We start from the raw sequence: 25,943 nt of genomic DNA on the forward strand, positions 1-25,943 counted from the left end.
GAATATTCAGGGTTGATTTCCTTTAGGATTGACTGGTTTGATCTGCCTGCTGTCCAAGGGACTCTGAAGAGTTTTCTCCAATACTACAGTTCAGAGGCAGAATAAAATAACAGTTCAGAGCTCATGCTCTGGCACCATACAGACATGGGTTAAATCCCAATTCTTCCAGGAAACAGCTACATAACCATATCTTTTAACACATTCCTATTATGCAAAGTAGGATTGATTACCTTCCTTAAGATTTAAATATATGATAACTTCAGATGCTAGTATGTTCCTTCCTAAAACTACACCATGACCCCTTTGATTGGACCTGCATTTTCCTTACTAGCCTCAGCCAGTAATTTTTAGTGAAGAGCTTTCTAGATGGATGATCTCAATTATTGTGCTTTGAATCTCCAATTTCCCTCTCTGAAAAACCACTTCATTTTGAAGTTCTGGTTCTTCAACCCATGCCCTGGGCTTCATCAGTGAAAGTGAAGAACAGGAGGAGAAAAAACAAAGAAAATCGAATTATAAGTAGAACTTACAAACTTTGTAGTTGTGTAAACTTAAAATTGATGCTTTCTTTAAAAATCACAAATTCTGTAGAACCTATTAGCAATAATTTTAAGAAGTGTTCTTACACATAGGAGGCCCAGGGAGGTACCCTGCCTATGTTCAGCACCCCCACTTCCCTCTCTCAACTCAGGGATCTTTCTGTTTGTTGTACTGGAATCTGTGGTGTAGTGGGAAACAGAAGAGGGAAAAGTTCCACAGATTCTTCATTTGCATTTGGCCTCCTTTAGAACCATTACAGCTCTCCTAGTTCAGGCAGTAAAGACTAAGTCCCAACCAGTTTCAACTCCCTTACGATCCTGCACACAGCCACCAAATTAAATCCTAAACTAGCAGTCTTCATGAAGATCCCTTCCCACATCAAAAACTCTTAAGGGCTCCCTACCTTTTATTCGCTAGAAAGAGCCCAACTCAAATCCAAAGGCCAGGCTAACATCATTCTACTTTTATAGCACAGTACTTGTTTCCTCCCAATTCCCCGAAGGAAATTCTTTAAGGCTCTGACTAATCTGCTCATTGCGCTCCCAACACAGACAAACCTGCACGCCCAGGAAAGATTACACCCATCCCCACGCACCTTTCCTTCAAAGGCCAGCCCAGACCGCCCCATCTTTGCCCCGCAACCGTGCTCCTCAAACACACTGCCCAGTCTTCTGACCCTCTCAAGTACACCCCTTTTTACTGGCTATACTCTCGTGGCATCTCAATCCTTTCCAACCACTTTGAAGGCAGGCCACGTTCATTACACAGAGGATCATCAATGTGCCCTGCACTTAGTAGATTCAGGGTATTTTTTAAACCAGAGGAGGAGTTCAAATAGTGTATCTAGGGCAAGACAATACTGCCCATCTTTGGCAATTCCCCTTTAGTCACAGTAAAGGGTATTATTCAGCGTTTGCTACAACGCTGAAAATTTCTAGTATACACAGAACAGTCATGTGGAGAGAGCACGCCACCGGATGGCAGAAACCTGCGTCCCAGTCCTGGTTTTTGCCACATGCTCTGCATCTGTGGGGAAATCACACAATCTCTCTGGGCCTCGGTGGTCTCAGGTGTAAAGCGGGAGAGCCACTGTAAAGGCTTCCAGGGTGTCTCTCGGCTCCCATAGTCCCACCACAGGAAAGCCAACACTCGGCTGCTCGCTAAGGCGGAGGCAGGCAAACTTTTACACTTGCCAGGGCTGGCATTTCCAAACGGGAGTGGAAACTCAGTCCGCACAGGAAAAAGCGGCGCTGAGAGGAAGGTGAGAAGCGGTGTCTCCGGACTCGGATCCTTTACCCCATGGCCAGGAACAGTCCGCCTTGGGTTCCTGTCCCCTCACAGGCAGACTTCCCCCGAGAGTGGCCCGGCCCGGTGCGGCTCCCGGGAGCGGGCCGAGGTGACTGTCCGCGCCCGTGCCCCGCGCCCCCCGCACTTGTGACACACGCGGGGTGACCCGGGTCACAGCCTCCGTCCGTCCTCACCGCCTGAGGGACGCCCTTCTCTCCCGGGCAAGGCTCCTCGCGCCGCCCCGCGAGCCGCCCTTCCGGGCCCCGGGCGGCCTCTGCGCTGCCGCCCGGGCCCCAGGCCGCCGGGACCCGCGGCGTGAAGGGAGGCGGCAGCAGCGGCTTTAAGTGCTGAATCACCACTTTGCAACCCGAGCTCCAAACCACCGTGACCTGCGGGCCCCGAGGGCCCGGGCGCTCCGCTCGGCTTACCCACAGAGGCGCTCCGAGGGCGGCAGGCGGGCGCCGAGGACCGAGCGGAAGGTGCTGGGCAGCGCGGAATGCAGCAGCCACGCTAGCCGGTACCGCATACCCCAGCGAAGCCGCCGGGATCACAGCGAACGCTTCCTCCTTGTGCCGAGCCGGCCTCGCTCACTGCGCATGCTCAGCCTGCCGCGCTGCGCCGCCTCCCGAGAGCCTCGGAGCGGCCGCCTCTCCGGGTTTTCTCTGGAGCCCGATAAGGCGTGGAACGGCGGGCGGCCAAGACACCGGCTGACCGGAGGGACGGAATGTAGCCGGGGAGCTGCGGGAGCCGGGCCACCAGGCCTCCCCGGGCGAGGAGGGACCCTCCTGGGTCACGCCGGATTCACGCGTGAGGGCGGCTGTGTATCTGGTCTGTGTTAGCCGGGGGCAGGGGACGCACGAATACTGTGAGGGCACAAGGGGCCATGTTTGCGAAGGCGCCCCCATTGGCTGTCGGTCCCGGCGGTGCAGGTGTTGGTACAAGGTCCGCCGGCGAGGCGACCTCCCACAAAATGAATCGGCGACTGGCGCGCGGCCCTCGGGCTCCCTCTAGAGCGCGATGGGGACGTGGACGGTGGGGTAGGGGACTGGGGAGAAATTAAACGCGAGAGTCCCCGAGAGAGGCCGGGACCTGGGGGGAGTTTCCACCCTGGGAAACTAGCAACCTTTCCAAGACCTAGGTGGACGTGGGACCGGCCACGGCAAAACAAGGCCTTCCTGGATTTACAAATCCAGAATAAAAACTACCACTCTGTACTACTACTACATTAAAAAAAAAAAGTATGGGTAGTACTACTAGTATTCAGTGTATTTCAGGCACTATTTGTAAGACTTTTTTCTCCATGGCTTTATGATGTTTTGCATCTAAGAACAAGGTAATTGTTGTTATGAATTTAACTTTCCTTTACGTTATTTTACAGGGTTTTTGTTTGTTTGTTTTTAAGAAAAGCGCGATTAGGGTTAGCAATTCCCTAACTTGGGGCTTCCCAGGTGTCCCAGTGGCAAAGAATCGCCTGCCAATGCAGGAGAAATGGGTTCGATCGCTGATGGGAGAAGATCACGAATATTGGGGCGCAACTAATCCCTAGTGTCACAACTATTGAGCCTGTGCTCTAGAGCCGGGGAATGGCAACTCCTGAGCCCACGGTGCCCTAGACCCCTTGCTCTGCATCAAGAGAAGCCACTGCAGTAAGACCGCAGAATGCAACTAGAGGGTAGCGCCTCCCCCTACCCCACCCAGAGAAAAGCTGGTTCAGCTGTGAAGACCCAGCACAGAGCACCCCCCTAACTCCCCCCACCCCCGCCCCACCCCCGGCAAAAGAAAGAATCCTGACAGTTCAGGAGCTGTAGGAGAGGTGGGGAGGATCTTCCCCTGGGGAAGATCCCCTGGAGGAGGTAAGGATAGCCTGCTCCAGAATTCTTGCCTGGAAAAATTCCATGGACAGAGGAGCCTAGTCGGGTAGAGTCCTTGGGATCACAAAGAGTTGGAAGCGACTGAGAGACTGAAACACAAACACAGACACTTCCCTAACTTAAGTGCTTTTAGGTTCCTGATGTGGCAGACCTGAGACTGCAGCCAAAAACAGTGTTCTGAATCCTATTATTGCTTCTAAGGGGAATCGGGAGAAGGATCCCTTAAGTGGATAGTTCATCAGTGAGGTTCTTGGGGATCTTTTTTTACCATATAGTTTCAGCTAAAGGTAAACCCGGGAGGGATGAAAACAGGTAGCAGAAAGGAGGAAGCCCTCCTAGTGCTGTAAGGTACAATTTCACAATGTTACATTCTCCTTCCAGCCCATCTGTTTTAGTTTCTGGTGGCTGCCATAACAAATTACCACCAATTTAGTGGCTTAAAACAACAGAAATTTATTCTTTCACAGTCTGGAGGCCAGAAGGCCAAAATTAAGATGTTGGCAGGGTGGCACTCCCTACAGACAGTCTTAGGGGAGAATCTGTTCTTTGCTTCTTTCAACCTCCTTGGCTTCAGGCCCTGTTACTCCAATAAGCATCTTTACATTGCCTTCTCCTCTGTGTGTCTTTTCTTTGGTCTCTTAATAGGACATTCGTCATTGGATTTAGGGCACAGCAAGGTAATCCAGGATGATCCTATCTCATCCTTAACTTAATTACATCTGCAAAGACACTTTTTTACAAATAATGTTAACATTTACAGGCTACTGGGTTTAGGACACAGCCATGTCTTTTGGCCTCAAAATAAAGAGAGGAAGGAGAACCCCTGCCTGTTCACCAACTCCAAATCACACAACTGTCACAGGTAACTGATGCTTTGTTGTTGTTTAGTTGCTCGGTTGTGTCCGACTGTTTTGCAGCCACATGGACTGTAGCCCAGCAGGCTCCTCTGTCCATGGGATTTCTCAGGCAAGAATGCTGGAGTGGGCTGTTGCCATTTCCTTCTCCAGGGGATCTTCCCAACCCAAGGATCGAACTCCCATCTCCTGCATTGGCAGGCAGATTCTTTACCACTGAGTCACCTGGGAGACCCCCAGCTGATGCTTACAACAATATAAACTTGTCAGTGCTCTTTCAACCCCTGCTGAAAAGGCATTGCCTTTACAAAACTTTCCTTCAGTTCTATTCTTCACATACCCTACTGGAAATAACCACTCCCCAAGGGCACTTACTTGAATCTTAATCTTCCGCATGTGTAAGAAGCAAAAGATTGGGAATGATTTCTTAGTCATTTTTGTATCTCGCCTGGCAGCAAGCACATCCTTACACAATGTTTGTCAAATGCATGTTTGCTGAATCTTATTAAGCCTCTAGGTGTAACTACAATTTATAGGAAATACAGGGGACAAATCTGTTAAATCACACCATAAAGATACAATTGGCAAACTTTAGAATGTTTGTAACATCACAAAGTGTCAGACTTTATTTTTTGGGGCTCCAAAATCACAGCAGATGGTGACTGCAGCCATGAAATTAAAAGACACTTACTCCTTGGAAGGAAAGTTATGACCAACCTAGATAGCATATTCAAAAGCAGAGACATTACTTTGCCAACAAAGGTCCGTCTAGTCAAGGCTATGGTTTTTCTAGTGGTCATGTATGGATGTAAGAGTTGGACTGTGAAGAAAGCTGAGGGCTGAAGAATTGATGCTTTTGAACTGTGGTGTTGGAGAAGACTCTTGAGAGTCCCTTGGACTGCAAGGAGATCCAGCCAGTCCATTCTGAAGATCAGCCCTGGGATTTCTTTGGAAGGAAAGATGCTAAAGCTGAAACTCCAGTACTCTGGCCACCTCATGTGAAGAGTTGACTCATTGGAAAAGACTCTGATGCTGGGAGGGATTGGGGGCAGGAGGAGAAGGGGACGACAGAGGATGAGATGGCTGGATGGCATCACTGACTCGATGGCTGTGAGTCTGAGTGACCTCCAGGAGTTGGTGATGGGCATGGAGGCCTGGCATGCTGCGATTCATAGGGTCGCAAAGAGTCAGACACAACTGAGCAACTGAACTGAACTGAACATCACACAACAAATGATTTATTTCTTCTACAAATAAATTGCAAAATAAAGAGAGGAAGGAGAAGCCTGTGAATTAAAAGGGAGTTGGAATTGGTGAGCTATGACAAGCTGTTATAAAATTTAAATGAAAATGCAAAGGGCCAGGAAGACCCAAGGCAATCTTAAAACAGAATCTGGAACATTTACACTACCAAATTTTTTATTTTCTTCTTCTTGTTTTTTTTTTTTTTTTCCTGCTGTACCACAAGGCTTGTGGAATCTTAGTTCTTTGACCAGGGATTGAACCCAGGCCCTCAGCAGTGAGAGTACAGAGTCCTAATGTCTGGACTGTCAGGAAATTCCCACTACCAAATATTAAAAGTTACTATTAAGCTTTAGTAATTGAGATAATATGTTAATGGTATGAGGGCAGACAAATAGGCATGGAAAACCATTTACTAGTATCTACAAAAGCTACACATATGTGTATGTTATGACCCAGCAATTCCAGCTTTAGCTGTATACTCATCAGAAATGTGAACGTATATCCATGAAGATGCATGTGCTAGAATATTCATAGTAGCATAAGTATTAACAGTCCCCAACTGGGAGCAATCCAAGTGCCATCAACAGTAAAATGCATAGAAAAATAAACTGCAGAATAGTCACACTTTGGAATACTGGATGATATGAATGAATTTCACAAACCTGATGAAAGAAGTAAGACCCAAAAGAGTATAAACTATATGAGTCCATGCTTTTTCAAGCCCTGTTGAAAACCAGACAAAACTAATCTATAATATTAGAAATCAGGTTAGTGGTTGCTCTGTGGTCTGCAGTGACTGAAAGAGAATGCTAGGAACTTGTGGGGTGTGTTTTACATGAGTGTGTTCAGTTTTTAAAAATTAATTTAGCTTATGATTTATATACTTCAATAATTCAATAAAATCTTCAAAAATGGAAAGCAAAAATAAATAAATTTTTTAAAAAATGAAAAGCAAGAAGAGGCATATTAACCAAATGAAATACTTGGTTCTTGTTTAAATCCTGATTTGAACAAACCCACTGTGAAAAATAAGTGCTTATGAGATAATCAGAAAATTAAGAACACTGACTAGATTGTTCATGATATTAAATAATTTACTTTGGGGCTATGTTAGTGGCTGGTCACAGCAGCTTTTTTTTTTTAATAGAGTCTTTTGAGATTCATACTGAAATAATATATGCCTAGGATTTGGTTCAGAATAATTCCATCTTCAGTGAAGGATGAGGGAAGTGGGGAAATATCTGTCAGGAACTGATAATTATGGAAACAAGATAATAGTGAAAGGTTGTTGCTGAACCATGCAAAGATGCCAGGATTCTTGGCCTCCGGAGGAGAAGAATTCAATCCGGGGCTAGAGATGAGGCTTGATCGCTCAGAGCTTTTGTATAATAAAGTTCTATTAAAGTACAAAGGAGATAGAGAAAGCTTCTGACATAGGCGTCAGAAGGGGGCAGAAGGAGTACCCCCTTGCTAGTGTTAGCGCTGGAGTTACGTACTCTCCAGTGAATCCAAAGAATGTCTGGAGGTTGTAAAGACCTCACCAGACCTACTCCCATAATTTACATTTTAAGATAACAGAGTTAGCCAGAATGTTTAATCCAGAGACTGTCCTCAGGAAGGATACATTCAGTTCAGTTCAGTTCAGTCGCTCAGTCATGTCCGACTCTTTGCAACTCCATGAATTGCAGCACTCCAGGCATCCCTGTCCATCACCAACTCCCGGAGTTCACTCAAACTCATGTCCATCGAGTCGGTGATGCCATCTAGCCATCTCATCCTCTATCGTCCCCTTCTCCTCCTGCCCCCAATCCCTCCCAGCATCAGAGTCTTTTCCAGTGAGTCAGCTCTTCACATGAGGTGGCCAGAGTACTGGAGTTTCAGCTTTAGTATCATTCCTTCCAAAGAACACCCAGGACTGATCTCCTTTAGAATGGACTGGTTGGATCTCCTTGCAGTCCAAGGGACTCTCAAGAGTCTTCTCCAACACCACAGTTCAAAAGCATCAATTCTTCAGCGCTCAGCTTTCTTCACAGTTCAACTCTCACATCCATACATGACCACTGGAAAAACCATAGCTTTGACTAGATGGACCTTTGTTGGCAAAGTAATGTCTCTGCTTTTGAATATGCTATCTAGGTTGGTCATAACTTTCCTTCCAAGGAGTAAGCGTCTTTTAATTTCATGGCTGCAGTCACCATCTACAGTGATTTTGGAGCCCCCCAAAATAAAGTCTGACAGTTCAGTCTGAGCGACTGAACTGAATGAACTGACTGGGAGCCCCCCAAAATAAAGTCAGCCACTGTTTCCACTGTTTCCCCATCTATTTGCCATGAAGTGATGGGACCGGATGCCGTGATCTTAGTTTTCTGAATGTTGAGCTTTAAGCCAACTTTTTCACCCTCCTCTTTCACCTTCATTGAGAGGCTTTTTAGTTCTTCTTCACTTTCTGCCATAAGGGTGGTGTTATCTGCGTATCTGAGGTTATTGATATTTCTCCCAGCAATCTTGATTCCAGCTTGTGCTTCTTCCAGCCCAGCGTTTCTCATGATGTACTCTGCATATAAGTTAAATAAGCAGAGTGACAAAATACAGCTTCAACATACTCCTTTTCCTATTTGGAACCAGTCTGCTGTTCCATGTCCAGTTCTAACTGTTGCTTCCTGACCTGCATATAGTTTTCTCAAGAGGCAGGTCAGGCGGTCTGGTATTCCCATCTCTTTCAGAATTTTCCACAGTTTATTGTGATCCACACAGTCAAAGGCTTTGGCATAGTCAATAAAGCAGAAATCGTTGTTTTTCTGGAATTCTCTTGCTTTTTTGATGATCCAGCGGATGTTGACAATTTGATCCCTGGTTCCTCTGCCTTTTCTAAAACCAGCTTGAACATCTGGAAGTTCACGGTTCACGTATTGCTGAAGCCTGGCTTGGAGAATTCTGAGCATTACTTTACTAGCGTGTGAGATGAGTGCTATTGTGCAGTAGTTTGAGCATTCTTTGGCATTGCCTTTCTTTGGGATTGGAATGAAAACTGACCTTTTCCAGTCCTGTGGCCACTCCTGAGTTTCCAAACGTGCTGGCATATTGAGTGCAACACTTTCACAGCATCATCTTTCAGGATTTGAAATAGCTCAACTGGAATTCCATCACCTCCACTAGCTTTGTTCGTAGTGATGCTTTCTAAGGCCCACTTGACTTCACATTCCAGGATGTCTGGCTCTAGGTCAGTGATCACACCATCGTGATCATCTGGGTCGTGAAGATCTTTTTTGTAGTTCTGTGTATTCTTGCCATCTCTTCTTAATATCTTCTGCTTCTGTTATGTCCATACCATTTCTGTCCTTTATCGAGCCCATGTTTGCATGAAATGTTCCCTTGGGATCTTTAATTTTCTTGAAGAGATCTCTAGTCTTTCCCATTCGGTTGTTTTCCTCTATTTCTTTGCATTGATCGCTGAGGAAGTCTTTCTTATCTCTTCTTGCTATTCTTTGGAACTCTGCATTCAGATAGAAGACCTCATTATACTGTTACAAACATAAGGCAAAATAGTCATTAAACCAGTTAAAAATGAAATGTCACATTATGTCCATAGTTACATCAATCCATCTTAAGGTTGTTAGATGTCATCAGTTTAAGAAGACGCATCACAAGATTGTTGTTGAAGGTATTCGCAGACTTGGAGAAAGTCTTTTCCTCGAAGTGGAGATGTCCACCATGGGAAGCCTTCCACTGATGAAGAGGGGAGCGCTCTGCAGACCCAGCAGTTACCTGATTGTGGAATTCAGCGTAGGAGTGAGCCCAGGACAGGAGGACATTGTGTTGAGGATCAAAGGGCAAACTCAGGATTTTTGGAGTCAGCAGAAGTAGGTTCACAAAGATTATCAGGCCTGTCTTTTGGCTCGTCCAGACAGTCCCATTATGGAAGCGGATCAGGAAGAAAGTGGGCCAGGGGCTTCAGTAAGCACGGAATAAGTTGCCCCAGTATCTAAAAGGAAATCGACAGATTGCCCCCTCCCCCCCAGTCATTAATACCCAGAGTTCCTCAGATGTAATTAGGACTGGAGCTTGTGTGGGGACCCCCGGGCACATTCAGTCCTGATTATCTTGAGAGTCCGACCCCTAAAACCTATGCCTCTGGGGGCAGTCTCTCTTCCAGTGTGGTCTTTTGCAGACATGGAGCCGGGGGGCGCTTAGATGCCTGAGGGCAATTCCGCTTGAAGTGTCCCTCCTTTCCACAGTAATAGCAAGCCCATCCCTTTTCACCTGGGTCCCTCTGGGCATTTTTCTCAGGCTGTTTAAGAACATTTCTCATAGCCATTGAGAGGGCTTCCGCCTGTTCCTTTGTCTTTTTTCTGCCTTTCTTTCTTTTCCTCATATTCCCTACCATAATAAACTGTCTGAGCCAGTCGTAACAGATTATCTAAAGACTGATTTGGTCCATACGCCCATTTTAATAGCTTTTGGTGGAATCCCATGGACGGAGGAGCCTGGTGGGCTACAGTCCACGTGGTCGCAAAGAGTCGGACACGACTGAGCAACTTCACTTCACTTCACTCACTTCACAGTGGATATCTGGAGCTGACTAAGTGAGAAATCTATCCTTTAAGATCACTTTTCCCTCTTCACATTCAGTCGGGATCAATCTCAGTGAATCTGCAAAGGGCTTCTCTCAGTCTATCTAGGAATTTACCAGGAGCTTCCTTCTCCTCCTGTTCTATGTTTGCCAATTTGCCATAGTTTAAAGGACAAAATGACTCTGATCCCATCTTCCTTTAGCTGTGTTGTAGTCCCAGTCTGGTTCTATAGTTGGCACCGCCTGATTCCCAGTGGGGAGGGCAGTTATCTCATCCTCCCTCTTCCCTACTGATTCATTACCAAACCATTCATCTCCATAAGCAACCACTTTTCCCAAAACTCAAGTTTTTGAGTCGGGAGTCAGCATTTGTCCCAAGATATACATCACATCCTTCCAAGTAAGGTCATAAAGCAGAGTAACACCTTTAAAAGCTCTAATACATTTTTCTGGGTCCTTTAAATAGACTCCCAGATCCTCCTTGATTTTTTGTATTTCTTGATAAGAAAAAGGCTTATTAACTCTCATAGACTCTCATAGCACCCGGTGGATGCTTCATGAAGAGGCAACAGCTTGTGTGGCTGTTCCTCAGTCTCTCTGGCTGCTCTGCGTGTATGATCCCAGGGATAGATTGGAGAAACCTGGTTTTCTTTATCTCTTTGTCTCCTGTCCTCCATCTCATCTCATTGGCAAAGTAGGACAGGAGGGAGCTGAGGGACTCACACCCAAATCTATACCCTTAGGACACAAGTCTGGCATATTTCGCAGAGAGAAAAAGGGCAACACATAGGCTACTTCTACCCATTTCCCTTGTTTTCTACAGAACCGGTCTAATTGTAAAACAGTATTATACTTAAGAGACCCTCCAACTGGCCACCAACACCATCCTCCAATGGATACCGTGACCATGCAGTATCACATAGGAAGACCAGGTGTGTCTTCTTTAAGCCCTGGGGATCAAATCTATCTGTTTTTCAGGATACAGTTCAAAGGAGTGAGGCTGGAATTGTTAGCTCCCATCTGTAAGAGAGAAGAAAAAAAGCGACCAGCACCATCTTTCTACTGGAGGCGTCCCTCCCTGCTGTAGATGGGGGTGTAGACAGACTTTACACCAAAGCTTTCCTTCCCTGGTTGGACTTCGTCTGTCCCTTACCAATGCAGGCCACCTACTCGTCCCTCCCGGTTCTACCACCGAGATGGGGTGGAGATGCACCAGGGGTAGACCTGATGGCATCTCTTTCTGACATCCAGCTCCTCACCATCAAAACCTTGCTTGCCTCTGATGCCGCCCAGGGTGTGATTAGAGTAACCTTCTGGAATGCCTCCCAGGCTAAGACTGTTGGGGGAAACATTTGTCACCTGAGTGCCTGTGCACGACCCTGAGTATATACCTGACCACAATAAGACTGATAAGAACATAAAGCTGAGATGTTCCTTCCAAGCGTCACCACACCAGTATAAGAACCTCTTCTGGTCCACTAAGAGCCAGCATTACCAAAGGAAAAAAACCCATTGTAGTTCCAATCTGAGTAACCTTTAACCTCAAAAATGCTCTTGTAGCTAAAGCTCCATCTAACTTCCAAACTTTTGATTCTTAGCAAGGCTAGGTGCTTCCTGACTACCAGTCCAAGTTTGGGACCTAAGTCACAGTACACAGTAACAGCACAGACCACAAGTCCCTTGAAAGTCTATGATATGACAGATTAGGTTTGTACTTCTAATTTTCAAAGAGTTATGAAATCGTCAAAGAGACCGAAAAGTTTGACCAAGAAAGGAAAGTTCAGTCCACAGGCTTTGCCCATTTCTGGTCGGTCCCCAAAGGAGATGTTGAATGCCTCTTGGCATTGGCAGGTTGGTATAAACCCCCGACAAGTTTCTGCCATAAGCCGTATGAGGTCACTGCGGAACCACAGAGCAGGACTCCTCACTTGCTTCAAGCAGGGTGTTTCATTCATTCACACAAGCACACTGTAAAGTTAGTAAAGTACAGCAGAAAATGTGTTTGCTAGGAAAACAAAGAACTAGAGCTCCAAGCATCCTTACCTTGTCCTGAAGAATCTGGACAAGCCCCCAAGATGAAAGGCTGTTGCTGAACCATGCAAAGACGCCGGGATTCTTGGCCTCCAGAGGAGAAGAATTCAATCTGGAGCTAGAGACAAGGCTTGATTGCTCAGAGCTTTTGTATAGTAAAGTTCTATTAAAGTATAAAGGAGATAGAGAAAGCTTTTGACATAGGCATTAGAAGGGGGCAGAAAGAGTACCCCCTTGCTAGTGTTAGCAATAGAGTTATATACTCTCCAATGAATCCAAAGAATGTCTGCAGGTTGTAAAGACCTCACCAGGACCTACTCCCATAATTTATATTTTAAGATAACAATTAGCCAGAAGGTTTAATCCAGAGACTGTCCTCAGGCAGGATACATTATTGTTATATAATCCTAAGGAATGTAGAGGGAAAAAAAGGTTTGTCTTTTCTTCCTCCTTGAGAATTCCAGACCCCTCTCTCCTTGGGGACCCTTAGACTTCTTATCAACCTGCCTAGGAAATGATTCTCTTACTAGATGTCTGGAGGATATAATAATGCTATTCTCTTTGATTTTGTATATGTTTAAAATTTTCCATCATAAAGAGTTTCATAATGTATATTAGTTTCATAATGTATATATTAAGTGCAGTAGTATGGTAATAAAATACCTAAATGCAATATGAATTTTTAAAAATGTTTATAGATCAGTGATTTATTAATTAAAAGTTTGTTAAAAGTTTTCCTAAATGACTCCTACTTGCTAGTCCTTAATGGTAAGTTTAAGTTACTTTATGTGCAGTACTCAAAATATTAACGTAAAAATCTATGTCATATTTTCTATAGTTAAGAGTACTCTTGATTTATCCATTCAACAAATATAGGCCCAGGCTTTGCTTTAGATGTTGAGGATACCTCAGAGAAAAGAGCAGCCAGGTTTCAATTCTTTTTTTTTTTTATTTTTTTTTATTTTTAAACTTTACAATATTGTATTAGTTTTGCCAAATATCGAAATGAATCCACCACAGGTATACCTGTGTTCCCCATCCTGATCCCTCCTCCCTCCTCCCTCCCCATACCCTCCCTCTGGGTCGTCCCAGTGCACCAGCCCCAAGCATCCAGTATCGTGCATCGAACCTGGACTGGTGACTCGTTTCATACATGATATTATACATGTTTCAATGCCATTCTCCCAAATCTTCCCACCCTCTCCCTCTCCCACAGAGTCCATAAGACTGACCTATACATCAGTGTCTCTTTTGCTGTCTCGTACATAGGGTTATTGTTACCATCTTTCTAAATTCCATATATATGTGTTAGTATACTGTATTGGTGTTTTTCTTTCTGGCTTACTTCACTCTGTATAATAGGTTCCAGTTTCATCCATCTCATTAGAACTGATTCAAATGTATTCTTTTTAATGGCTGAGTAATACTCCATTGTGTATATGTACCACAGCTTTCTTATCCATTCATCTGCTGATGGACATCTAGGTTGCTTCCATGTCCTGGCTATTATAAACAGTGCTGCGATGAACATTGGGGTACACGTGTCTCTTCCAGAAAAATAAATGACCCAATCAAAAAATGGGCCAAAGAACTAAATAGACATTTCTCCAAAGAAGACATACAGATGGCTAACAAACACATGAAAAGATGCTCAACATCACTCATTATCAGAGAAATGCAAATCAAAACCACTATGAGGTACCATTTCACACCAGTCAGAATGGCTGTGATCCAAAAGTCTACAAGCAATAAATGCTGGAGAGGGTGTGGAGAAAAGGGAACCCTCTTACACTGTTGGTGGGAATGCAAACTAGTACAGCCACTATGGAGAACAGTGTGGAGATTCCTTAAAAAACTGGAAATAGAACTGCCTTATGATCCAGCAATCCCACTGCTGGGCATACACACTGAGGTTTCAATTCTTTGGGGGTTGATACAATGAAGAGAGATAAACAAGTCAACTAATACTTTATATAACTATATAATGTGATTAAAATAATGTTAGAGTAACTATGGTGGATCTTCATGCTGTCAGTGCCACCCAGATAACAGTTTTGGGACTTTCCCTCCATCATCACTACTGCCTCTCTGGGTGGAGGAAAGTAACAAACAGCTCACCATTTATATTAAGGGGGTTATGCATGTCCTGGGCTGTTGAGTGTGCACATGGGACAGTTTAGGTGGATGCTCAACAAAAGCCCAGAGCATGGGGTTCAGGGTTTGGACTACATAGGCAGCTCCATTGGAGAGCCAGCTTCTGTGGCCCTTTTCTTGGGCTAACTCTCCACCAGATTTTCTCTTGGGATTTGTGTGTGTGCATGTGTGCATGTTTTAACAGTTCCTGTCCTCCATTAGCTTCTTCCTTCTACATCCCTTTCTGTCCATCCAATGTACCACCCAGGAATTGAAAGTTGTGGAGGGGCAGTCACCTGTTTCTCTCTCTGTTACTGCCTTTCTTCTGTTTCTTCTCGGGGCCTCCCCTTAAGAGCCTAGCTTGAAAATTACACATACTGAATAATGTTTTTTCTCTTTGCATTCCCTAATTCTCTGGGACACCTTCTATCTCCAGGAAAAAAGTCCTGAGGTACAGCTGATAAACCTGGAGAAGGCAATGGCACCCCACTCCGGTACTCTTGCCTGGAAAATTCCATGGACAGAGGAGCCTGGTGGGTTGCAGTCCATGGGGTTGCTAAAAGTCGGACACGACTAAGCAACTTCACTTTCACTTTTCACTTTCATGCATTGGAGAAGGAAATGGCAACCCACTCCAGTGTTCTTGCCTGGAGAATCCCAGGGATGGGGGAGCCTGGTGGGCTATCGTCTATGGGGTCACACAGAGTCGGACACAACTGAAGTGACTTAGACTTACACTTAGACAGAACAGTTTGGGGAAAGACTCTCTGAGAAAGTGGTATTCAAGTTAAGACTTGAAAGGTAAGAGGGAGCCAATTATAGGAACAGATGAGGGAAAAGACTCTAAACAGTATAAACATAAACCACAAAGGTTCAGGACAAGAGGGGTCTGTAATATTCTGGAATTTGACAGAAAGAGTACTGGAAACTTCTTTCTCTTTCTCTTCCATCTAATCTTTGCTATTGAGATGCTACTATTAGAACACACTATAAATAGTAACCAAAATTTGGTTTGGAGACACTCAATACTTAAGCATTTCAAGACTTTTTTGTTGTTGTTCTCTTTGGCATTCATACCCCATAGACATACAATAATTAAACCTAACATGGGGGCTTTTCTGGTGATCCAGTTGTTAAGACTCCGTAATTCCACTGCAGGGGCTCAGGTAAGATCTAGTCTGCTACCAAAAAAAAAAAACCTAACATGATTCTGGCAACCATTGAAAATAATAGCTAAAGTCAATTACTCCCAAAATTATTCAGTAAAGAATAGCATAGATGTTGCTCAAGAGCCTTAAAAAGTCATACAAATAAAAATATTTATGAAGACTTTTTTAGAGCTTGGAAGAACAAGGTATGTTAAATAAAAATTCAGGATGTGAAATTACATATTTAACTATGATTTTGATTATTAAAAATATAAGTATAGATATTGGAAAAAATATATCAAAATATTAGTAGGACTTCCCTGGTGGCTCAGTGGTAAAGAATCTGCCTGCCAATGGAGGAGACAGAGGTTTGATCCCTGGTCCAGGAAGATCCCACATGCCTCAGGGCAACTAAGGCCATGCTCCACAACTACTGAAGTCCATGCATTCTAGAGCCTGTGCTCTGCTGCAAGAGAAGCCTCCGCAATGAGAAGCCCGAGCCCCATAGCTAGAGAGGCTCACCCGCTCACCACAACTAGAGAAAAGCCCTTGCAGCAACGAAGACCCAGCACATGACAGCCAAAAGTAAATAAATATTAAAAAGGAAAGAAAATCATCATTAAAAAATACTAATAGTTATCACTAGGTAATGAGAATCTATTATATGCATATAGGAATTTAAGAAAGAACAGGAAAAAAAAAAGAACAGGATTCATGTTGATGTATGGCAAAACCAATACAATATTGTAAAGTAATTAGCCTCCAATTAAAATTAAAAAATAATAAATTTTAAAAAAGAACAGGAAAAAAAAAACACACATAGTAAAAATGTTCAATGAATATGTCAAAATTATTTTCCAGAACTGAAGGAAATGAGTTGCCAGACTGAAAGGATCCACCAAATGCTCAGTTTGGTGGGTGAAAATAGACACATACCAAGTCAGATTATTGCAGAATTTCAGCACGTTGAAGCGAGAGAGCTGATTATTAAGGTTCCAGAGAGAGAGAGAAAAAAGAAGCCACCAACAAATGTTCGGGAGTCAGAATGACTTTGGACTTCTCAGCAGTAGCAGAACCTAGAAAACACTGTCTTCAAAGTTCTGGAGCAACAAAGCACTTGTCCTAATGGTGGTCCCAAAGCAGCAGAGTTCCCAGTCTTAAGAGGCAAGTTGCACAATAGACATATCAGAAGTAACTCATAAACCAAAATGTGGAGGGCTCTCCCCACGTGTTTTTCTCTGTGTGAACCCCTGGGCCTTTGCACATCCCAGAGTGTGAGTTGTGTGGTGGGACTTGCAAGAGTAATCAAGGTTGAAGTTTCCAGGTGGAAGCAGAACTCACATTTAATGTCATTTAAATAAAAATAATGTGATATTTCTTATACCACTCAAAATCATGGTTGCAAAATCTTATCTGCTATCATAGTTATTAGAGTAAAATTTAAGGACATAAAAATTATAGTAATAATCATAGGTATAAACTAATTACTATGGAAAACCAGATGTTTGTGAGCTGGTGGTTTATATAAAACTCTATAAGTTCTCCAGATTACTAATAACTTCCAACAGGTGTCACATAGAAAGTCCAAGATAGTAGCAAACACTTGCCATCCTTAAATTATTCTTCAAAAAGGCCTAGCTCCCTGCTTGGAAGAAAATACAGTGAGAACAAAACACAGACTTATATTTCAATAAAATATAATTCTGCACTAGGACAATAGGATGCCTATTTAATATGCTTTTTTTTATTTTAACGATAAAAGTAAAGCTCTGTGAAATGACCAAAGATACTTTTTTTTAAAGGTTTTGAAAACTATTCTTTGAGAGCAGTTTTAGGTTCACAAGAAAATTGAAAGGTTCTGAGTTATCCTAAACACACCCCACCTGTACATGTACATGGTCTGCCCTATTATCAACATCCCCCACAAGAAAAGTACATTTATTACAATTGATAAACCCACGTTGAAACATCACTACTACCCAAAGTCCATAGTTTACATTAGAATTCACTTTTGGTGTTGGACACCCTATGGATTTGGACAAATATAATGACATGTATCCATCATTATAGAATAATACAAAGTAGTTTCATGGCCCTAAAAGTCCTCTGTGCTCTGCCTATTCATCCTTATCTCCCCCAAACCCTGGCCAACACTGATCTTTTTACTGGCTCCATAGTTTTGCCTTTCCAGAATGTCATACAGTTGGAATTATTCAGTGTCAAGCTTTTTCAAATTGGTTTCTTTCTTTTAGAAACACATATTTAAATTTCCTCCACATCTTCTCATGGCTTGATAGCTCATTTCTTTTTACCACTGAACAGTGTTAACTTCTTTGGATACAGCAGTTACGAAAAGGACATCTTGTCAGCTTCTAAGTTCTGACAGTTTTGAATAAAGCTGGTATAAACATCCACTTGCAGGTTTCTGTGCAGATGTAAGTTTTCAATGTTTTTGGGTATATACAGTCATCCATCAGTTCTCACAGGCGTTGGTCCCAGGACTCTCATGGATATAAAAGTCTGTAGATGTTCACATTCCTTATACAAAGTGGTATGATATAGGTGGTCCTCCATATCAACGGGTTTCACATCCTTGGATTCTACAAACCATGGATCAAAAATCAATCTATAAGGAATTCCCTGGTGGTCCAGTGGTTAGGACTCCACACTTTCACTGCCAGGGGGCCGGGTTCAATCCTGGTTTGGGAACTAGAATCCCACAAGCTGTGTAGTGCAGCCAAAAAGACAAAACAAAACAAAACAAAAATCGATCTACATCTGTGATCCACAACAAATTCTTTCTTTGTGAAGTATGTAAGTCTATGTCTAGAGTCATATTTTTGCCAAAAGCACATCTTGTGTTTAAAAATTAATCACTGCAGAGAAGATGCAGAAGTACTTCTGTTGCAAATACCAAAAATCATGCTGAGGAATTTTTTTACTGAGATAAAATTCACATACCATACCATTTGCCATTTAAAGGTATATAATTTAGTGGTTTCAAGTATATTAACAAGGTTGTGCAAACATCACCACTATCTAACTCCAGAATATTTTAATCACCCCCAAAAGAAACCCAATCAGCAATCAGTACTCCACTATGTCCTCCTCCCTCAGACCCTGGTAACCACTAATATACCTTCTGTCCTTATGGATTTTCTTATTCTGAACATTTTGTATAAATGGAATCATACAAAATGTGGTCTTTTGTGTCCAGCTTCTTTCACTTAGCATAATCTTTTCAAGGTTTATCTGTATTGAAACATCTATCAGTACTTTAATCCTGTTTATTGTAGAATAGTAAATATTCCATTGTTTAGATGTACCATATTTTTTAAAAATCCATTCATCAATGGATGGACATGTGGGTTATTTACACTTTTTTTTTTTTTTTACTATTTTGAATAACACTGCAATTGAACATTTGTGTACAGTTTTACATGGACATTTGTTTTCAAATCTACTGAGTGTATACCTAGAAGTGGAATTCCTGGGTCATACAGTAACTCTGTGTGTAAACTTTTGAGGAACTGCAAGACTGTTTTGCAAAGTGGCCACACCATTTTGCATTTCTGCCAGCAGTGTATGAGGATTCCTATTTCTCCACATTCTTACAGTTGTTATTATTCATTTCTTAAAAAATATAGCCATCCTAGTATATGTGAGGTAATAGCTCCACACTGAGATTTTAAATGTATTTGTGGAACAATTACTGATTGTGGACAAAATACTGATTGTGGACAAAATACTGATTGTAGAACAAATATTGATTATTTTAATCAGCGAAAGAGCTTTTCAAAGCCCAACATTGTTATTTCTGAAGTGATTAGTGAGAATGTAATTAATGAATAATCATTATCTCCTACTCTACCCATGTTTTATGACTTCTCACAAGTATAACTCAAGTTATACAACCCAGACAATTACACAAATATTAGATGATTATGTTTGTGATGAATATAAATGGGTTATACAATAAAACCACTGACAGCTAGAGAGTCCCATATGGCAGCTCACAGAAAGAGAAATCTACTTTTGATAGAAAACAGACTATAACTACATTTAATCTTATCTGGGATCTTTGTATTGGCTAACCAAAGCTCTTTAAAAAATCCATTAGAATATAAATTCAGATTCCTCATCAGCACTAAGACATTTAACAGAACAACATCAGAATAAATAAGGGACTTTTATTATATCCTTCCTGTGGTAGGTTGAATAACTATATCCCCAAAGATATTCACATCCTAATTCTTTTGAATGTCACCTTATGAAACAAAAAAGGACTTTGCAGATGTGATTAAATTCAGGAACTTGAGATGAGGGGATCTTGGACTATTACTCAAGTAGTCCCTAAACGTAATCACATGTATCCTTATAAGAGAGAGACAGAAGGAGATTTGACATAGAGGAGAAATCATGGAAGTACTGGAGTGATGTACCACAAGCAACAGAAAGCTAGCAGCCGCCAGAAGGCTGGAAGGCAAAAGAAACAGATTCTCCCTGGAGAGTCTCCAGCAAGAGTCTGGCCCTACTGACATCTTGATTTTGACCCAGTGAAACTCTGTTCCACTTCTGGCCTCCAGAACTGTGAAAGAATGTTTCTGTTCTAAAACCAACAAGTTTGCTGTGAATTGTTACAGCAGCTATAGGAAGCTAATACACACCCTCAAAAAACAAAAAAACTTGACATAAAAGTACTTAGAATCTGGAATTCTATGCATCAGTTCAGTTCAGTCGCTCAGTCCTGTCCGACTCTTTGCGACCCCATGAATTGCAGCACGCCAGGCCTCCCTATCCATCACGAACTCCCGGAGTTCACTCAAACTCATGTCCATTGAGTCGGTGATGCCATCCAGCTATCTCATCCTCTGTCGTCCCCTTTTCCTCCTGCCCCCAATCCCTCCCAGCATCAGAGTCTTTTCCAATGAGTCAACTCTTCACATGAGGTGGCCAAAGTATTTGAGTTTCAGCTTTAGCATTAGTCCTTCCAAAGAACACCCAGGACTGATCTCCTTTAGAATGGACTGGTTGGATCTCCTTACAGTCCAAGGGACCTCAAGAGTCTTTTCCAACACCACAGTTCAAAAGCATCAATTCTTTGGTGCTCAGCTTTCTTCACAGTCCAACTCTCGCATCCATACATGATCACTGGAAAAACCATAGCCTTGACTAGACGGACCTTTGTTGGCAAAATAATGTCTCTACTTTTCAATATGCTATCTAGGTTGGTCATAACTTTTATTCCAAGGAGTAAGCATCTTTTAATTTCATGGCTGCAGTCACCATCTGCAGTGATTTTGGAGCCCAAAAAGATAAAGTCTGACACTGTTTCCACTGTTTCCCCATCTATTTCCCATGAAGCGATGGGACCAGATGCCATGATCTTGGTTTTCTGAATGTTGAGCTTTAAGCCAACTTTTTCACCCCCCTCTTTCACTTTCATCAAGAAGCTTTTTAGTTCCTCTTCACTTTCTGCCATAAGGGTGGTGTCATCTGCATATCTGACATTATTGATATTTCTCCCAGAAATCTTGATTCCAGTTTGTGCTTCTTCCAGCCCAGCGTTTCTCATGATGTACTCTGCATATAAGTTAAATAAGCAGGGTGACAAAATACAGCCTTGACGTACTCCTTTTCCTATTTGGAACCAGTCTGTTGTTCCATGTCCAGTTCCAACTGTTGCTTCCTGACCTGCATACAAATTTCTCAAGAGGCAGGTCAGGTGGTCTGGTATTCCCATCTCTTTCAGAATTTTCCACAGAAAATAATGAGTCAGAGTAGAATAAAAACATTTTCAGACAAGCAAGTTCTCAAGAAATTTATCTCTCTATACTGTTTCTCAGGAAGTTACAGGAGTAAATAAGAGAGTAAACCAAGAAAGTGTACACAGATCAGATCCAGAAACATGATCTCCAATATTTTGGTCAGCATGGCCAAAACAACAGCAACAACAAAAATAACCAAGGGAAACCCTGGCAGCCAGTACAGGCATAGACAATAATCAGCTCAGTTTGAAACTGATAGATTTCTAATGTGACTGAACTGGTGGAAAGTTTTACTGAGAGGATATAGGAAGAATTAAGAAAGCAAGGAAAGCTAATCAAACAAAATTGGGCAACGATTAACTTTAGGATAAGCAAAAAGCAATGGAAACATAATCTCACTAGATTGAAATGCTCACCTATGAATAGGCACATAAGCTAAATATGCTAACAGGTCTTTGATTTAAGAAAAATTGTAATATTGAATGTATGGCAAAGGGAAAGCAGAGGGGATGGTAAGATTCTACCTTTGTTAAGAGGAAGTCAATAAATAAAGTTGAAAATCGATTAATCAAAAGATAATAGTATATACAAATTCTTTACAGAAATGAAACACATGTAAATGCTAGAAAAGTAGTCAAGTTGAAAGTAGTTATTTCTGACATGGAGGTCTGGAGAGACTGGGGGTGAGACAAGGCAGGAAAATAGCTTTTTTATTGTCGGTGTTATAAGCCTTTTAGAAAGTATTTAACTTTTAAAATAATGTCCATGTTTTACTTTTAGAAAAATAAAATTCAATTAAAAATAATTTTTACAGGATGTATACAGACTTTTGAAAGAGAAAATATCAGGATAAGCACAAGGCCAATGATATTGCACTGGTAGAATTTATGTTAACTATTCTTGAGATCAGATCAGACCAGATCAGTCGCTCAGTCGTGTCCGACTCTTTGCGACCCCATGAATCGCAGCACTCCAGGCCTCCCTGTCCATCACAAACTCCCGAAGTTCACTCAGACTCATGTCCATCGAGTCAGTGATGCCATCCAGCCATCTCATCCTCTGTCGTCCCCTTCTCCTCCTGCCCCCAATCCCTCCCAGCATCAGAGTATTTTCCAATGAGTCAACTCTTCACATGAGGTGGCCAAAGGACTGGAGTTTCAGCTTTAGCATCATTCCTCTCAAAGAAATCCCAGGGCTGATCTCTTTCAGAATGGACTGGTTGGATCTCCTTGCAGTCCAAGGGACTCTCAAGAGTCTTCTCCAACACCACAGTTCAAAAGCATCAATTCTTCGGCGCTCAGCCTTCTTCACAGTCCAACTCTCACATCCATACACAACCACTGGAAAAACCATAGCCTTGACTAGATGGACCTTTGTTGGCAAAGTAATGTCTCTGCTTTTGAATATGCTATCTAGGTTGGTCATAACTTTCCTTCCAAGGAGTAAGCGTCTTTTAATTTCATGGCTGCAGTCACCATCTACAGTGATTTTGGAGCCCCCAAAAATAAAGTCTGACACTGTTTCCACTGTTTCCCCATCTATTTCCCATGAAGTGGTGGGACCGGATGCCATGATCTTGGTTTTCTGAATGTTGAGCTTTAAGCCAACTTTTTCACTCTCCACTTTCACTTTCATCAAGAGGCTTTTGAGTTCCTCTTCACTTTCTGCCATAAGGGTGGTGTCATCTGCATATCTGACGTTATTGATATTTCTCCAGGCAATCTTGATTCCAGTTTGTGTTTCTTCCAGCCTAGCCTTTCTCATGATGTACTCTGCATATAGGTTAAATAAACAGGGTGACAAAATACAGCCTTGACGTACTCCTTTTCCTATTTGGAACCAGTCTGTTGTTCCATGTCCAGTTCTAACTGTTGCTTCCTGATCTGCATACAGGTTTCTCAAGAGGCAGATCAGGTGGTCTGGTATTCCCATCTCTTTCAGAATTTTCCACAGTTTATTGTGATCCACACAGTCAAAGGCTTTGGCATAGTCAATAAAGCAGAAATAGATGTTTTTCTGGAACTCTCTTGCTTTTTCCATGATCCAGCGGATGTTAGCAATTTGATCTCTGGTTCCTCTGCTTCTTCTAAAACCAGCTTAAACATCAGGAAGTTCACGGTTTACATATTGCTGAAGCCTGGCTTGGAGAATTTTGAGCATTACTTTACTAGCGTGTGAGATGAGTACAATTGTGTGGTAGTTTGAGCATTGCCTTTCTTTGGGATTGGAATGAAAACTGACCTTTTCCAGTCCTGTGGCCACTCCTGAGTTTTCCAAACTTGCTGGCATATTGAGTGCAACACTTTCACAGCATCATCTTTCAGGATTTGGAATAGCTCAACTGGAATTCCATCACCTCCACTAGCTTTGTTCGTAGTGATGCTTTCTAAGGCCCACTTGACTTCACATTCCAGGATGTCTGGCTCTAGGTCAGTGATCACACCATTGTGATTATCTGGGTCGTGAAGATCCTTTTTGTACAGTTCTTCTGTGTATTCTTGCCATCTCTTCTTAATATCTTCTGCTTCTGTTAGGTCCATATCATTTTTGTCCTTTATCAAGCTCATCTTTGCATGAAATGTTCCTTTGGTATCTCTGATTTTCTTGAAGAGATCCCTAGTCTTTCCCATTCTGTTGTTTTCCTCTATTTCTTTGCATTGATCGCTGAAGAAGGCTTTCTTATCTCTTCTTGCTATTCTTTGGAACTCTGCATTCAGATGTTTATATCTTTCCTTTTCTCCTTTGGTTTTCGATTCTCTTCTTTTCACAGCTATTTGTAAGGCCTCCCCAGACAGCCATTTTGCTTTTTTGCATTTCTTTTCTATGGAATGGTCTTGATCCCTGTCTCCTGTACAATGTCACGGACCTCATTCCATAGTTCATCAGGCACTCTATCTATCAGATCTAGTCCCTTAAATCTATTTCTCACTTCCACTGTATAATCATAAGGGATATGATTTAGGTCATACCTGAATGGTCTAGTGGTTTTCCCTACTTTCGTCAATTGAAGTCTGAATCTGGCAATAAGGAGTTCATGGTCTGAGCCACAGTCAGCTCCTGGTCTTGTTTTTGCTGACTGTATAGAGCTTCTCCATCTTTGGCTGCAAAGAATATAATCAATCTGATTTCGGTGTTGACCATCTGGTGATGTCCATGTATAGAGTCTTCTCTTGTGTTGTTGGAAGAGGGTGTTTGTTATGACCAGTGCATTTTCTTGGCAAAACTCTATTAGTCTTTGCCCTGCTTCATTCCGTATTCCAAGGCCAAATTTGCCTGTTACTCCAGGTGTTTCTTGACTTCCTACTTTTGCATTCCAGTCCTCTATAATGAAAAGGACATCTTTTTTGGGTGTTAGTTCTAAAAGGTCTTGTAGGCCTTCATAGAACCATTCAACTTCAGCTTCTTCAGCATTATTGGTTGGGGCATAGACTTGGATTACTGTGATATTGAATGGTTTGCCTTGGAGACGAACAGAGATTATTCTGTCGTTTTTGAGATTGCATCCAAGTACTGCATTTTGGACTCTTTTGTTGACCATGATGGCCACTCCATTTCATCTGAGGGATTCCTGCCCGCAGTAGTAGATATAATGGTCATCTGAGTTAAATTCACCCATTCCAGTCCATTTCAGTTTGCTGATTCCTAAAATGTCGACATTCACTCTTGCCATCTCTTGTTTGATCACTTCCAATTTGCCTTGATTCATGGACCTGACATTCCAGGTTCCTATGCAATATTGCTCTTTACAGCATCGGACCTTGCTTCTATCACCAGTCACATCCACAGCTGGGTATTGTTTTTGCTTTGGCTCCATCCCTTCATTCTTTCTGGAGTTATTTCTCCACTGATCTCCAGTAGCATATTGGGTACCTACTGACCTGGGGAGTTTCTCTTTCAGTATCCTATCATTTTGCCTTTCATACTGTTCACAGGGTTCTCAAGGCAAGAATGCTGAAGTGGTTTGCCATTCCCTTCTCCAGTGGGCCACATTCTGTCAAATCTCTCCACCATGACCCACCCTTCTTGGGTTGCCCCACGGGCATGGCTTAGTTTCATTGAGTTAGACAAGGCTGTGGTCCTAGTGTGATTAGATTGACTAGTTTTCTGTGAGTATGGTTTCAGTGTGTTTGCCCTCTGATGCCCTCTTGCAACACCTACCATCTTACTTGGGTTTCTCTTACCTTGGGCGTGGGGTATCTCTTCACGGCTGCTCCAGCAAAGCGCAGCCATTGTTCCTTACCTTGGACGAGGGGTATCTCCTCACCACTGCCCTTCCTGACCTTCAACGTGGGATAGCTCCTCTAGGCCCTCCTGCGCCCGCGCAGCCACGGCTCCTTGGATGTGGGGTTGGTCCTCTCCGCCTCCGCCCTTCGCCTCGGGCTTAGGGGCATGGGGTAGCTCCTCCTGCCCGTCGCCCCTGGCCTCAAAAGCATTAAAAATAATTTCTAAACATGGGCAAATTTTCAACAGAAAGGCGTTGATTAGTTTGAGTAGGT

General features: G+C 42.7%; 2 protein-coding genes across 4 annotated transcripts in view; one reads left to right on the forward strand and one right to left on the reverse strand.

Annotated features, from left to right (window-relative positions):
• IDE (insulin degrading enzyme) overlaps positions 1–2,434 on the reverse strand; it is a 93,873-nt gene extending 91,439 nt beyond the window's left edge. Inside the window, exon 1 of one of the 3 annotated variants that reach the window (XM_019952767.2) lies at positions 2,256–2,434. In XM_019952767.2, coding sequence (XP_019808326.1) covers positions 2,256–2,353 — 98 coding nt within the window. In that variant the 5' untranslated portion in view covers positions 2,354–2,434. The remainder of the gene's footprint in view (positions 1–2,255) is intronic. The other 2 variants (XM_019952766.2, XM_070780485.1) reach the window with 2 other exon arrangements.
• A 133-nt stretch (positions 2,435–2,567) lies between these two features.
• KIF11 (kinesin family member 11) overlaps positions 2,568–25,943 on the forward strand; it is a 75,501-nt gene continuing 52,125 nt past the window's right edge. The window contains exon 1 of the mRNA XM_070780484.1: positions 2,568–2,655. The gene's annotated coding sequence lies outside the window, so the exon portion shown is untranslated. The remainder of the gene's footprint in view (positions 2,656–25,943) is intronic.

Source organism: Bos indicus, chromosome 26 (genome assembly GCF_029378745.1).
Source record: "Bos indicus isolate NIAB-ARS_2022 breed Sahiwal x Tharparkar chromosome 26, NIAB-ARS_B.indTharparkar_mat_pri_1.0, whole genome shotgun sequence".
In the NCBI taxonomy this organism is placed as follows: domain Eukaryota; kingdom Metazoa; phylum Chordata; class Mammalia; order Artiodactyla; family Bovidae; genus Bos; species Bos indicus.